The 15,498-nt window shown below is 36.9% G+C and overlaps 3 protein-coding genes across 15 annotated transcripts in view; 1 reads left to right on the top strand and 2 right to left on the bottom strand.

Moving 5' to 3' along the window:
• Window positions 1–295: 295 nt before the first annotated feature.
• Window positions 296–12,597, bottom strand: Dl (dorsal). Of its 8 annotated transcripts, none has more exons than XM_085486978.1 (12): window positions 8,682–9,196; window positions 7,948–8,034; window positions 7,668–7,867; window positions 7,310–7,565; window positions 7,083–7,226; window positions 6,797–6,987; window positions 6,525–6,663; window positions 4,242–4,331; window positions 2,411–2,564; window positions 2,067–2,302; window positions 1,826–1,962; window positions 296–1,720 (listed from the first exon to the last, which is right to left on the bottom strand). In XM_085486978.1, exons 2-12 carry the CDS (start codon window positions 7,997–7,999, stop codon window positions 1,598–1,600), a joined length of 1,722 nt encoding a protein of 573 aa, XP_085343104.1. In that variant the 5' UTR covers window positions 8,000–8,034; window positions 8,682–9,196; the 3' UTR covers window positions 296–1,597. The 8 variants fall into 8 exon arrangements, with proteins under 8 accessions (XP_085343104.1, XP_085343109.1, XP_029166123.1 ...); XM_085486983.1 differs by having other exon boundaries at window positions 6,531–6,663; XM_029310290.2 differs by lacking the exons at window positions 296–1,720; window positions 1,826–1,962; window positions 2,067–2,302; window positions 2,411–2,564; window positions 8,682–9,196 and adding exons at window positions 9,809–10,314; window positions 11,576–11,863; window positions 12,172–12,597 and having other exon boundaries at window positions 4,288–6,663.
• On the top strand, window positions 9,774–14,660 carry LOC114936937 (uncharacterized). Its single transcript, XM_029310296.2, has 6 exons — window positions 9,774–10,300; window positions 10,601–10,988; window positions 11,080–11,271; window positions 12,754–12,896; window positions 13,002–13,166; window positions 13,250–14,660. Exons 1-6 carry the CDS (start codon window positions 9,939–9,941, stop codon window positions 13,404–13,406), a joined length of 1,407 nt encoding a protein of 468 aa, XP_029166129.2. The 5' UTR covers window positions 9,774–9,938; the 3' UTR covers window positions 13,407–14,660.
• Window positions 14,031–15,498, bottom strand: part of LOC114936933 (apoptosis-resistant E3 ubiquitin protein ligase 1) — a 74,271-nt gene continuing 72,803 nt past the window's right edge. For all 6 annotated transcript variants that reach the window (XM_029310283.2, XM_029310282.2, XM_029310285.2 and 3 more), the window contains one exon: window positions 14,031–15,435. In XM_029310283.2, the coding sequence (XP_029166116.1) occupies window positions 15,333–15,435 (103 nt within the window). In that variant the 3' untranslated portion in view covers window positions 14,031–15,332. The remainder of the gene's footprint in view (window positions 15,436–15,498) is intronic.

Genomic DNA, 15,498 nt, shown 5'->3' with positions numbered 1-15,498 from the left:
ATAATGTATTTGCAATTTATGCGAATACATTTGTGCAATGTTCGCGTATGTACACGTATCATGAAAGAGAACAAAAAATTATACACATATGTAAGCTATATTCCAAGAGATAAATCCGTGTGTCCACTGCCGACTTTCATATAAGTATAGGAGACTATCATTTATCGAACTATCATGTTATGTAAATATACAGTTATAACTGTAAATATATACACTTTTGTTGTATCTTTAAGCAGGATATTAAGTGCTTATAGAGAAAAATGATACGACGCAGTAAATTAAGACAACGCGTGTGTATAGTTATATGTCGATTGATTATTTCTCATTTTCTACATTTACATATCCTGTGCATGATTCCTATCTGGTATCTACACTTGCATCACAATAATACATGACAAAGAAACAAATGACGCGCGTTACACGCGCGCTTTGTAATATTTTAGTAATAACGAATTACCTGAGATATGTTATTGTAAAAATATATTTTATATCAAGACAATCGTCTCGTTACACGATTACCATATATTTACTTAATCTTAATAAAATTGATAGATTGGAGAATTTGCATACGCATACGTATCCTCTTACATACATTATTCTTAAATAAAAAACCGCATAATATATACATAAAAAATAGTTGGACGGAACATCCATTGAAATTTTTGAGTACATTGATTTCAATATCTTTTTATCGTGCGCTTTTTTCGAGTATATCAACATCTAAATGTATAACAATCATATATATATATATATATAATTTTACAAATATACAGATTTATAAACGTAGTTTTGTAGACACGTGATTGTGCAAAAAATAAAAAGTACAAGCGTAAAAAAACGCGAGAGAGAAATTACTCCTACAAATATTCATCTAATTTAATAATTTATAATTATCATTTATAATAACTTGTCTCATGAATAATTTATCTCGACAACTTTTTTCTGCTTATTGCGCAAAACTCAATTTTTCATCAGGAGTATCGGGAGAATCAATTATACAAAAAACAAATTATGAACTTTGATCACAAGTCCGAGCATTATCTCAATCGTTTTATCTCAAATTAAATTAACATCTCAATCTGTGATGTCGACAAACAAATATATTACATTTCGCACATATCAGTTTCATGACCGACTGAATAATTTATTCTGAATAGGTAATTGCCTATATGTTACTGTCAGATAAATTTCATCACAAACATTAAGATTTCGTAATTTTGTTTTAATCAATATTCATAGTATTAATAATTCGTGTATATTATAATATTATTCACTTAGAAAATATGATGTTTCTTTTTTGACTTTCTCTCTACACACTTTTATAAAATATAAATTGAGTATGTATAAAAATATAGATTGTGAGTAGAAGAGATTAAAGCTCAAAATTATCGTTTTGCATACTCTGGTTATTTTTGTATATCAAATGTTCTTTTATTTACTGCGAAAAGAAAAAAGATTTGATTATTTTTTTTTGTTTTAATGGCAGTGGAGAGAGCACTTGTAATGTATAAAATACATATATATAATCAGTTGCAAATTTCTTATGATTCCGGCGTCGGTCACAATTAACTGATATCAGGTCATTTTAATAAAGTTTTCAGCCATCATTTTCTCGATTAGGTTTGAGTATCTTATTTAGAGCGGAAAGTTCTTCGTTTATCCAAGTAATATGTTCAGTCATACTATTCCTTTCTTCGGAATGACTCCCAACAACTTCGGGCTAAAATTGGTAAAAAAATTTTTGCAATAATTAAAAAATGTATGGCTCTACTTGAAGATACGTAACACATGCTAATTTGTGTGCGTCTAAAATCCTTATACTTACTTGTATAGAGTCAGAGATAGATAATCCAGTCGACAGATTTGCAGAGAGATTTGCTCCAAAATCCGCGAGATCAGCAGAGTCAAAATTAAATTGTTGACTATCCATGTCTAGGATACTAGACATGGCTCCTACGATGCCTGAAAGATTTATATCAATAATAGAATAAATGTTCAATCTCGACTTCTCAAAGAGCAAGATTATTCGCATAAGAATTCGCATAATGGTAGAGAAAAAAATTTACCAATATTGTTCGTTGACTGGGATTCTGCTTGATTTAAAGGCGTTACTTTGTTTAACATCAATAGATTTGGTTCCGGTTGTAATTGCAGTTGATCTACATAAGAAAATGTTTGAATATCTGTCGTCGTGTTTGACATCAATGGTTGGATGTTTGGTTGATATTGCTGTTGCACGAGAGATGGGCTATAAACATTATATTCCATAGGGGATGGTGTTCGTCCTGGAGATACCTGAGGCCTAAAGTAGAATAAATACATTAGTATTAGAATATCCTCTTTTCCTTTCCATGCTCTTACTTTTATCTGTGGTTCAACTTTGTAATCTTCATTTGGTCTGTTAACGTACCTTAGGGTTTGCATGCTATTGTATGGTTGTGAGGATGATATTGTAGACTGCAGACCGAAATTTCCTACACTCGTACTCGGAGCTCCAAACGGCGATATCCGGCCAGCTGGTTCAGCTTTGACGATATTAAAACTAATAGGTTGATTTCTGGTATCTAGAATATCACAGCAACATGTTTACATACATGTGTACATATGTATACGTGTGTGTATATATATATATATATATAAACACACACACATGCATTTATTTAAAGGATTATTTAAATTTAAATCCCTTACACAGCACAACAATATAATATGATGCAGTATTAGCAATAATATACATGCGATGAAAACATGCAACAAAATTCTGGATGAAAAAGCATGATTTTTTTGTACATGCGTTTATCATATATGCATAACTTTATATATTTTCACTTTAAACTAATTTTATAAAAATTATATTCGCTACACTATTAAAACACTATCACAATAAATCTAATTTAAAATTATTAACAACAATTTGCACGTCACACTAACATCATGATATCGTACCTGAGTCTGCGATATGTATCAGTAAACTTTTGTCTGAAATTGTTTGGGAGCAGAGAATAAATAAACACTTTCTTTTGTATTATCAAGTGATTATGCATATATATGTATATATAGATGTAATTACATAATATGTAATTCGTACAATATGTAAATATATTTATCTGTTTGCGAAAGAAGCAGCTTATAAAAATTATGTTGCCATATAAATATTGCACTTTATTTGATTGTACTATATGCTACAATTTTACTGTATATATATATATATATTGCTGACTTTCAAAGTATAATATTCATTGCACAAGAGCAGCGCACTCGCATCACGCTCAACATCTGAGCCATAAATTTTTACTTACAAGTACCTATTGTCATGTATGACTCTAGATAACAAATTTCTTTTCGTAAGATCTATAAGTGTGTTGTAAAACTTGCTTCTCGAAATTATTATTCATAAATAGAAAAATACAATATATCGTCATATCTTAAAATATACAAGCTCACTGCTCCTTAATCTTTTGAATTCTCGCACAAAACTTCAAATTCTTATAGAAAATACATCTCTAAAAAAGTACAAAACAAGACTGCTTGTCTATATGTGAAAATATATGTAGCGTAGATATAATGAGAGTTTTGTATCCGATAAGTCTCCCTTTTTACTATGAAAATTGCTAGTCAACAATTTTTTGAATTTACTAAAAATATTAATAATTCAAAATTATATGTAAGTGTTGTAATGCACAGAGAAATTATATATCTCATAAAATTTCCACACAAAACTGTACATCATAATATTTTCAAAGTATAAAGGGATTAAATTGATAGATGGTTAGTATATGCGATGAAACATGAGAATAATTGAATATTTAAAAATCTGTACAATCCTGTTCATACAGATACTGTAACTTCTTTTAAACTTTTTTGCATGTACGTTTCAGTTATCAGAAATTTTTTTAACAAATTTATCATATTCGTCATTTATAACAATTAACAAATGTATCAAATAGGTCTCTGCTAAAATATACAAAATCTACATTTCATTGTAGGTAAAAGGCCTCTCGTTTCGTATGCATACAAGCAATACCAGTAGCACAATTTCGATTACAACAAATGGAATATCGATTGAAGTGATAGCGCATCACAGTAAAATATTAGCTTGATTGATGCTCATTCCTTCAGTGAGAAATGTGACATACAGATAAATAGTATAGATTTTTACAGATTTGACACATAGGCAATGTCGCCCAATCCTGATTCCCCAAGCTGTAGAATTATAAATAATTTTGCAAATATATACTCACGCTTCTCAGTTTCTGCTACATGTTTGAAAAGTATCGAGCTTGAGTTGTTATTAAGTTTTTGTCTCTTTCGCCTTAAGGTATCGGCATCATCTACACAAATGATTGTACATTAAAGATTCATCATATTGACAATTGCGTACAATTGAAGAAGGCCCCGTAAAGAACTTCCTTAGCTTACATATTCGATAAAGTCATTCTAAAAGGAAAATCGATAAACTGACCTAAAGGTAGACAAAATTTTTGTCAAAATTGTCATTTTTCTAAAATCAGCAATCTACAACAACGTGAAAAGAAAAAGGTAATTGTATAAACTTGTAATATCATGTAAAACTTAACAAAAAAAAATAGTAAAGCATTATAGAGAATACGAAAACACAACAGCATCAAACTTGACTAGAAAGGACATTGATTAATTACTTGATAATAAATAACAATTATACAAAGTTTATAAATCACTTGTAAAAACCATCGAAAAAAAATATTAAGCAAAAGGTAACAAATCACGCTTCGACTAGAATTCTGCATACTTGGATAAATGCGTTGATATTACAGCAAAAAATCGATTCGTTTTAACATGGTAAACATGTTTTGAGAAATAGTTGTTGAGATTTCTATTCCACGAAGAGAAAAATCTTTGACTTAACAATACAAACGTCAGTCCTATCAAAACTCTGTAAATTTGTTACAACAAGAACCGACGGTATAATAAAGAATTGGCTGCAATGTGTGCACTCCACACACTTCGGTAGACAAACTCGTCAGATTCAAATACAATATCTTCATACAAATATATAGTTATTTATCAACGCGCTCGGCAGTACAACAAAGATATCATTAAACAAGTAGTTTAGGTCTCTTTCCCCTCCAGCAATATCTTTCCACCTTCAACCAGACTATAATAGAAAGACATCTCATCAAATTCTGAGGCAGTCGCGTGCGGTGCCATAGTAGTGTACAGAGCATAGTGCTCGGCTTCAGTTAAATCTATACCATACGGTGGTGTTTCATCGCCGTCCAATTTGAGAGATTTAACACTCGTAACACTCGTCATACTAGGACGTGGAAGCTGCGATTGTACATCGTCTTGCACGGTGCTTTTCAATAAATACAAGCTATTCAAAGAGTCGCTATCTCCGCTGAAATTCGGTACCGAGCATTTATCTTTTTTAAGCTTCTTAGCAAACAATTTCGAGAAGAGTCCCTGCTTCGCGTGTTTCGGTAAAGAATCGGGTAAGGACGGCAAGTTTTTATTGGGTGCCTCGGAAGTAGAGTCGTTGAATGTCTGAGCGGATATCGGACGCGGTAGAAAAGGCATCGACGGCATCTTTCGTATTCGTTTCGGGGGCAAGGGTGGCAATCTTTCCTCATTCGTTACATCTCTCTTAGCTGTCAACGTTGGAGACGTCACAGGTATCTCGTTTGGTGTTGGAACAGCCACGTCCTCGTACTTTCTGTCGTCGGTGATGTCAAACAACTCGATTGGATTCTTCATAGCCATTTGTAGACTAGTGTAAGTCTGATTGTCGCAGACATCAACGTCCATCATTTGATTTGCATTTGTCTCCGTAGAGGCTTGTACCAATTTGTTGTGAGTGTCGGCGTAAATTTGATCGAGCTCGGCCACTTGCGAGAAGAACTCGTTCAATGATTTGCCGCCCTCAGTCGTGTTTTTAATTTCCGTCTCGTTATCTTTCTCCTTAAGACTTGCTTGTCCCTTCTGCACCCACTTGCCTATTTCAGAGTAATCGAACCAATCGGATCTATTTCTCGAGTTGTCTATATTTCGCGACGCGGTTGTGCCGTTATCCTGTACGTCCGGTTTAACACAGGGAACTGTTTCGACAATTCCCTCCTTATAATTCACGGTAAATGTATCATTTTTCACGTTATTATCGTCAAGAGTATACAATTTGTTAATTTCTTTTTTACTCTCCGCGTTACTTTCAGGGTTTATTGTCACCTCGTTGTTCTCGTAATCTAGGACGGTACTTTTCGTGACTTGATCGTTTTGAGCAGAATTTATTATCGCCTTCAAATCTCCATTGCATGAGTCAATGTGATTTTTCACATTGTACAGCTCGTTTAAAGCGCGCAATGCCGAGATTTTATCGTGAGATCTTTTCGCGTTAAGATCGTTATTATTGAACTCGTCGATATTACGAGGAAATTTAGGAGTTACGTTGGAAAGAAGAGCAGTCTCGGTTGATAAGATCTTACTGAAGGTATTGTAATCTGCCTTCTTCCTGGCAAATGCTTTCCGTAATGACCAGAAAGCAGGCCTACCTGTACCTAGTGGTAACATCTGAAATGGTAGCGGTTCGCTTGTAGCACCGTCTGATGGCCTCCTAAGCTGGATGTACACTTGAACCGGCTGTTCCACTTGCTGCGTACGATAGCTGGGTGTTCTGAACGCAATTGCCGTCTATGAAGAAAAAACATCGTTACAATGCAAAGTAGAGAAGTCGCGTTTTTTTGTAAGTGTTACAAAACTATTACAATTAATGAATAATTTATAGTTTATAAAGTGACCACAACTGAGGCAATTATTAACTCACTTGTTTATGTACATGTGTTGGTTGGAAATCGCCATATCCTTCCCAGAGAAGCTGTCCGTCTCTTTCTTCGAAAAACCTCACTTGTATGTCTTCTTTTGCGACTTTCTCACATAATAAAATCATATCCATTCCACCAGCGACCGATGCGCTGCAATGACTCAGCTTACAAATCACAAGATCTGACATCGCCTCTGAAACATATACATACAATAAGTAAAAATTTTATTTCAAATATAATATAGTTACTCTATATTATATTACTTTATAAAATACTCATATTACATACTCTTATCATAAATAGGATCGGACACGACAGGTGGTAATGGTTTGTTAAATTTTCCCTTTTGCGATCCTTCCAAGAATACTTGAAAACATAATCTGACTGCATTGAGATCTATGCTCGTCGGGTGTCTCTTATGCTCGAAACCAGCTGCAATAATAAAAATTTTCCATTATCTTTGATCGATCCAAGTTATATAAGTATAGTATCAAATTAAAATGTCATACACATACTTCGAAAGGGATCTACCCGCAACTCTTGACGTACTCTGAGAGCCTCTTCAATGTCCTTTTTTTTTACACATTGAATGCCCAAGTTTGAGAAAGTAACAACCATGTTTCCTGCTGGAACTTCTACTGTACAAACGCCTTTCTTGCATACTTCCTTGCCAACAAGATTGTGAGGGTGAGGTCTGTATCCTTTGTTATCCGGTGCATCTTTTGTTACACAAGATACAACCACCATAGCACGACCATTGTATCCTACAATCTACAAGAATATTACAAGTAGATAAGTAGTAGTAATATTATAATAGATATTATAAGTAGAACATTATTTAAGGAGTTACTGAGAATTATTGATTTGACTCACTCTTATACTAGGGAAGGTCTTATTCTCTGGTGTACTGTTGATCCCAGGTATGCTGCCAGCCGACCTGCCTTCACACTCATAGCGAAATCGCAGTGCTTTACTGGCTGGCTGTTCTAGAATTTCAACGTATGGCTGAACATGATCACCATCCATCGCTATAGTAGCCATGGAACCAGGATCCGTAGTTTGAATGACTTCGACTAAAATCAATAGAGTGTTATGCAAACTATATATAACACTTTAATAAATATATATATATAGATATATCTTTGATACTTACTGATATCGCTTATATTAATATTTTCGTCATTCATACCATTGTATTGTTCCATGACTATAAATGCTTAATACATTGAACTTTGTCCATCTGAAACACAATTATACACATTGATTAGTCACACGCACACTATGTTATATATAATTACATAGATAAATGCCTTACACTTCCAAAATTATAATTTGACAAATACTTGTATACTCTTGAAATCTCATTAATCTACAATATAATATAGAAACTCGCAGACACAACACGATAGCTTACATATCTTCAGATCAATCTTTTTTACATCAGCATATTCCCTGAATTCCCGATATTACATTCACGCTTTAATATTATAAGTGCTCGTGACGAATTGCAAAACGTATCGAGTCAGAAATCGGCTGCACAAACTAGGAAGACGAGAGCAATTTCCACGTACTGCCTCCGTGCCCTGGAACGACAGCTGTTCGCGGATGCACGTCCAGAAACACTGCACGCAAGTGTCCCGGGGGAAAAGAGGAGCGCGAGAAGGGATACAACGCTGATCCAATCATTATTTTGGGAGAGCCTAGGCCCGTACAGGCCGCGTATCTATAATTAAACTATCGTAGGACAATGTGACGGGAAAGAGAGGAAGAGCAAGAAGGAAAGACAGATATATACATATATACCGAGAAAAGCAGACAGAGAGAAAGAGAGAGGTACAGAAAGAGAGATAGAGAGAGAAGACTTGCCTGCAGCACGAATCAACATACCAAGATACTCTCGTGGTCAGCGCTGCATCTCGCGCCGTCTCGCGTTGTTCGCGACGGCGACGAGACACGACAAGGTCCTCTTTCTCGCGACAGGATCGAGAAGAGAGAAATAGAAAGAAGAAACAATAACGTCGTGTCCTCGCAATAGCGCGTGGTGCTACTGCGTTGTGCTGCTCCGATCGTGACGTAAACGCGACCGTGCACAGCGGACGGGCGGTAGGTAGCGACTGACTCAGAATGTGATTGACTTGACCGACGTCTACCTATACATATACATACGGAGGAGACGAAGGCGCAGGGGAAGGACGGACGCGAAGATCTCGCACGCGCGCGCGGACGATACCAGACTGGCATCGCGTAGTCGAATATATGTATGTCGATGGCGTATTCTTGCTGACAATCTTTTTTCTTTCCACGCAGATGATCGTATTCAATTGCTCGCGATCGCTTACGCAAAGAGCGAGAGTCTCGCTGATAAAATGCATCTGATTGTACTCAAACATTGCGCGAGCTCTCCGCGCTTTTCCGCGTGCACTCTTGTGAATATGTATTTCATTCAAATGTCACATCGAGCGCTGCACGGAGCTGTCAGCTGTCAAATGATATAGCTTGATAGCGGCTAAGCGATGGCGTCGTTACGAAGGTGTTTACGAAGACTTCGTCGATGTTAATTTATTCAATCGAACAAACTCGACGATAATTAAATAACGATTAATTATTATGTATTAAATTATATTTATAAATATCTAATAAGATATACGAGGAAATATATCCGTTTTAAATAGCATTTTTTGGACTAGTAGATTGTAAAACGCATATACATTTCCAAGGCCGAAGGAGATCGATTGCTATTCGACTACTATTTAACATTCAATTCGGTTTCTTCACAGCTCGGTTGCACCAAATGCAAAGCCTATCTATATAATTCGCAACTCGAGAGACAAATCTATTTATAATTTTATGCGTCGCACACGTATCCTAGCTCTGATACAATTTATTTTACATATAATTTTTATACATAATTATATATGAAATAAATTATGTAGATATATATTTTTTTAATTTATCAAATATATTAGAACCACGAAATTATAAGCAAAATTTCATTCCAATCGGTAGGAACACACCCGATATCGAAGAGTATCGTCGTTTGTTCAGGGGTTGCGTTCAGATCCCCCGTCCCCATGACGAGAGACGCAAACAATCTCGATCGCATTCGAGGATTCGAATTTTATTGCGTAAGCTGCAAACGACGATATGCCAGAAACTGCTGTCCAGTCTAAAATCCGTGCCGGAGCCGTCACTCGGGTGGAGACCAGACTGCCCCGATGCGTTCAACGTAGACTACCGTGCGCTCCGGCGTTCGTAAGATGCCATCCGCGACCGAGTCCGTACCGATGCGTGGCCGATCATCGCGTGTCCCGAAGGCCTTACAAACTGGCGGTCGGTCTGTCGGTGACTAGCCAGAAAACTGGCGTTCCCTCAACGCCGATCCCCAACAGTTGTTCCGACCGATGTTCACCAAACGGCCGCTTCCTGGGCATAGGCACACCTCGCTGCAAGAAGAGTCTGTCGATGATGGACCTCTCCACCGTCAATCCCGACGTCGGCGATCTCAAGTGAGACCCGGGCACTATAAAATGTTGCATAAATCAGCGACGCAAATAATGTCAACATTTTCTGACAGGAGTGTCTCATTGATGATTCCATACATTTTTTCATATTTCAAATTAAATCTAAATATTTTCATAATATTCAATAACCATCAAAATTAATAATATATACTCTATACCAGATTTTTATATTAAAATATTCTATTAATAAGGTTTTTTTATGATATTTAGTATTATAATTGAGCGGTAACGAACTGTAGCGATTGCAAGAGTGCTGTGAAACTAATCTAGATGTACGTCGTCTAGATCAGAGAGCGGTTCCACCGTCAGTCGTCTCGATGAGGTCACCGACAGATCCAAAGATATCTTGGCGAACGGAGGAAGCGGCAGATCGTGGACGGACGCCACGCCGTCCTCGGAATCCGAACAGGGCGAGGTCGCCGGTTCGGCGGAGGATCTGACGATCAAGGCGGCGAACATTGTGTGTCACATGCTGGTGCTGAACGCTTGGCGACGTAGACGCGCCGAGATCGCGCAGCTCGAGCAACAAGTGGAGCACCTGCACCTGCAGATCGAGTTCCTGCGCCGATTGCTGCTCGCCGAGAACGACCGGGTCGGTAGATTGAACGGCGAGTTGCATCGCGAAAAATCGCAGCTGGAGGAAACGATGCGCGAGCGCGATGCCGTCAAATCGGTGCGGACGATTTTACCAATTTCTTGCATTACGTCGTTTATAAATTGCCAAAGTAATTTTATTTTATTTTATCCGGATGTTTCGTTTACAGGAGAAAGACAAGTTGGAGGTAGAATTGAAGCGCGTCGAGGAAATTTCCCAAGAGCGATCGGTTACCGTAGGAAACTTGAAGAACGAGCTTTTGACCGCGCAAGATCAATTAAAGTCGTTCGACACGCAAATGACGAAGGACCGGGAGAAACTCTTAAAATTGCGGGAAGACAAGAGGATTCTCCTAGATAAGGTTCCGTGCTTTCTCTTGACTTGATTTAAATGAATAGCGCGCGCAAGATAGTCTATATATACAGAATAAATATCTGTCGCTAAAATATATCCTTCTTATAAATTGCGGACTCTCTGATTTATTCCTGGCCGTTTTTCTCTCTTGGCAAAAATAATTCATAATTTATCACATTCCTCCGATGGGAGACTCTGCATAAGCAATATACATTGAGTCACGAGACTCGCGACCGCGCACGTGAATGCTTGTATAGCGTCCGCGATAGCGCGACGGTGATAAAAAATTGATCCGTCGTTCGGTGACTCACCGTGTTATGCTGGTCGGAGACGCGAGATCGCGACCTCTTTTTCCTCCTCCTTCTCGGGGGTGAACTCTCCCGTGCGACATCCCTTCTCGTTCCACGAACTAGTGTGACTCATTTCTTCCTTCTCTTTCACCCTTTCCACTCTTTCTCAGAAGTTGGACATCTTCAACGATTGTGATGTAAAGTAATATTGGCTCGCTGCGCAAATGTAGGGAACGACAGCGAAATGTCATCGGATTTATATCCAGCGGATAACAATGACTCGCTATAAATCCTTTCTAACGTAATAAGCTGCAATTTTACAGAAATTATATCATTATACATTAAAATTTTGATAGTAGTTTAATAATGGAAATTTTTTTTCTAATTTAATGTTAAAATTTCAAGAAGGCACTATTTTTTGTTATTTTGACGTACGAGTGCATGAGACCGATAACGATGTATTTCCTTCATTGTGCGATTTTTTTTAATATTGTACGTCATCAGTACTGATAATATTGTACGAATTTGTTTAATTTCGATATTAAAACTGTGAAATTCGTAATTAAAAATCGTACAACAGAGCACTTTTGCGATTATTTAAATATTTTTAAAATTACCTTTATTGCAATAAATAAGCAAGATTGTTGTCAAGCACGCGTTTTGCATAAAATCGATATATCATGTCGTTGCTGAATTTAGACTAGGACACTTGTCACTAGATACAACCTCCGGTAACATCCGTCATCTTTGAAAGATCGTAGACTTCACCTGCGAGACAGCGTCAGGTCAATGAACGGGAAGAAAAATATAGCTGACGAGTGAATCACACCTTTCGCGTTTCGCTGGTGACTCAATATCACGTAATACTCCTTCCGTACCAGGAAGAAGGATCAATACTACTTGCCCTATTAACTTTTATTCATTATATAGCGAAAAGTTGCAATGCTTATCCGTATTACACGCATGTGAATCGTTCATTGATGTATCATACAAATATATAAATGAATGATTATGTGGATGAATATATAGGGTCCAGCGTGATTCTGCAAAAGAAAATAATCTTGTATAAATATAATTTAATAATCAAAATATTTTCGAAAAAACTATATTGTTTTGTGTAAAAATTATACATTACTATGTATTATATATTTAATCATCTTCGTATAGTGTTGTGATTTATGACAAGAACCTTTACTTAGGTATCCGCCAGCGAAGCATTGGTCACGGATCGTCGCCTCAGAGCCGAAAAAGCGGAATCTATGGTCGAGGAGTTGCAGTTGCGATTAGCGGCGCAGGTGGTTCATGCCGAATCTACACAGGAGCAGTTGCAGCGTATTTCCAGGTACGATAGAGATTCTAGGATGTAATCCGCAAACACCTGTGCACCAGAAACTCGTCGTTAATAGAACAAGCATAAGCATTTATACAAAGCACTTTGTATAATTAGGGAATTACAAGTTACGGACGCGGAGAAGCAGAGATTGGAGAAACGCTTGAGAGTCAGCGAGGGTAACGCGAAGACTCTGAGTTTACGTGTCGTTTCCCTGGAGAGTCAACTGGTCGATCGGGAAACTGAACTTCGTCGCATCGAATCGGAATGCAACTCGCAGATGTGAGATCTATTTTTTGAGAAAACATATTTCTAATTAACAAAGTTGTACAATCGCATATTTTTACTATTCTCGCATTCGCCAGAACGGAATTGAGGGAGCTACGAGAGCGATTACTGCGTCAGTCTCAAGAGGGTGGCTGGAGCAGTCGGATGTTTCAGATTGCCGGGAGCATCATGCGCGCGTCAATCATACGGACTTTCGCCTTCCTATTTAATGCTGCTCTGCCCTTGCCGCCGTAAGAGAAGGTATAAATATTAGATTTAATATCATACTAACACGTGAAGAGATTCAACAACGCAAGAATTTTTATTTCGTTATTTCATGTTGTTATTTGACGTAGACACGTGGTCTGCGATATTATGTAACACAGAGAGCCAAAGAAACATTATTAATTTCTTGCGTGTAAAATAAACAGATAAGGAGCTTAAGCGTGATTGCGACATTTTGTGGGAGCCGATTTTACTCGGTAAAAAATACGTACCGGTCAGCTGATGCAAATGTGCCTTCGGCCGCGAAAAAGGAGAATGATTTATGAATGAAAATGGCAATTCGGAGAGTGGCAAGGACAGGCACTCGTGGGACGGCAAAGAAATTGACAAGCATTAGTTTCCCCTTTCGTACTACGTTTAAAATTTAACATTGCAATCTTTTTTTTTGAATCAATATTTAACTTTTGAGTAACGCAGATTTTATATACATATATATACGCTTGACACATCGTGTGAATAAAACATGCGCTTTTATCGCATTGCGCGGTATTTTGATTTAGAGGCTCAACTTTTTTTCTTTTTGTATGTAAATTGTATAAGCGAGAAAATGATGTGTACTAATTGGAACTTTTAGCAGGATATTTGTCCAATAAATGGGATTATTATATAATATTATTACCTTTTTTAATCTATATATTGTTAGATTCCTGTGATTTGTGTTAACATGATAAACTGATAAAAATAAATTGTATCGTCAGAACGTTATCTGACGAGGCGATCAGTTTGTTCTACTACTGCGAGGCGTAGTACGATTTGCGATCGTTGGCAAATTCGTGCATTTTCTCACGACGAATTGCCCGCTATAGCGAAGATTACTACGTTTCAATATGTAATCCTTCTCTACTTAATATATATAATAGTACATGTTACTGCATCTTAAATAAATACGTATACATCAGAATGCGATGCTCGCAGTACGATTACAGTATTTTATTATGACTAGGTAATCACTTTATTATTACCGCGAGTATTTTATTTTGCGTTGATAAGAAATAATGCGTAGTGTCTCGGAATACAATTGTATTTAGTACAGGACGTACACGCTAATTAGCTTACGTTATCCGTCATCTTTGACGTTGGAAGTACCGTATAATTGCTGTGCTGTAATTATGTGAGTGGGATAAAACGAAAGAAGTAAAAAACGGCTAGGCACAAAGCTTCAATGTATTAGCATTGTTTTTAAGTCATCTTAAAATCACAATACTGTGCGTCATTCGACAAGAATGTGTTGGCAAAAAAAAAAATACTGATAAATGGAACGTTATAACTGCTACAAGGATCCCTTCGTCAAATGCGTTCTCTCCTTACACATAATACTTATCTGTGAAGAAAGGAAAAGTCATCTATGCGTATTTTGATTTGCTCTATCGTATGTCGTTTACAGCGACTTTAACTACATCGTCGTTCGAGGAACGTATTAATGTGTCTACGTTCACATAACGCAAAACCTATTGTTATACGTTCGACTACGCTACATCTCGATACAATAATATTGAGCAATTTTGATGTTGAGGTAACATTGCTCTTGCTCGGAATATCTTCCATTTTATAAAAATGTCGCCGCGGTTCAAGTAGAAATTGCAATTCTCCATACTCGTCGGAAGATTATATTGTTCCTGATAGTCTTCGGCGTAAAATAGAAGAAGGATAATTTTAAAAAGAGTTCTCTCTCATCTATGTATACAAAACGTGCGATAAAGTTATCCTCTCTTTCCGACCTCTTCGTCGACGGCAAGGAAGTTATTAAGGGGACAAACTCATATGATAGGATCTATTTTTCGCGAGAGAGGATACGTGAGTTTTTTTTATCATCGGAGAAAAGATGAGTACATAATTGTTTAATTAACACAGTGCCTTTCTAATTAGAGTCGACTAATTTAGCGGATTCCTGGATTCTTAAATCATGCCGAAACCTTCGGTACCCTCGCTGATGGCCAATAGTAACGCTCGTTCAAAATGATCGTAGCACTCGTAATCGGGTAAGCAGAGTTGGTTAAAGCTGAAAAAATTATATCAATGCTAAATTAATGATGTCCAGGGAGTATTCATGACAATACTCGCG

The sequence above is a fragment of the Nylanderia fulva genome, unplaced genomic scaffold (assembly GCF_048542155.1).
Source record: "Nylanderia fulva isolate GAGA-0341 unplaced genomic scaffold, ASM4854215v1 Scaffold11, whole genome shotgun sequence".
Classification (NCBI taxonomy): Eukaryota; Metazoa; Arthropoda; class Insecta; order Hymenoptera; family Formicidae; genus Nylanderia; species Nylanderia fulva.
Note: the sequence above shows the minus strand (reverse complement) of the source record. Positions and strands in the feature narration are given on the sequence as shown.

Bases quoted from the DNA above. Each gene is read 5' to 3' on its own strand.
- LOC114936937 (XM_029310296.2), top strand. From the start codon at position 9,939: ATGCCAGAAACTGCTGTCCAGTCTAAAATCCGTGCCGGAGCCGTCACT. The intron at 10,301-10,600 runs GTGAGACCCGGG...TACGTCGTCTAG, and splicing joins CCCGACGTCGGCGATCTCAA to ATCAGAGAGCGGTTCCACCG. The intron at 12,897-13,001 runs GTACGATAGAGA...TTGTATAATTAG, and splicing joins CAGTTGCAGCGTATTTCCAG to GGAATTACAAGTTACGGACG.
- Dl (XM_029310290.2), bottom strand. From the start codon at position 7,999: ATGGAACAATACAATGGTATGAATGACGAAAATATTAATATAAGCGAT. The intron at 7,868-7,947 runs GTAAGTATCAAA...TATTGATTTTAG, and splicing joins TATTAATATAAGCGATATCA to TCGAAGTCATTCAAACTACG. The intron at 7,227-7,309 runs GTATGTGTATGA...TTATTATTGCAG, and splicing joins GCGGGTAGATCCCTTTCGAA to CTGGTTTCGAGCATAAGAGA.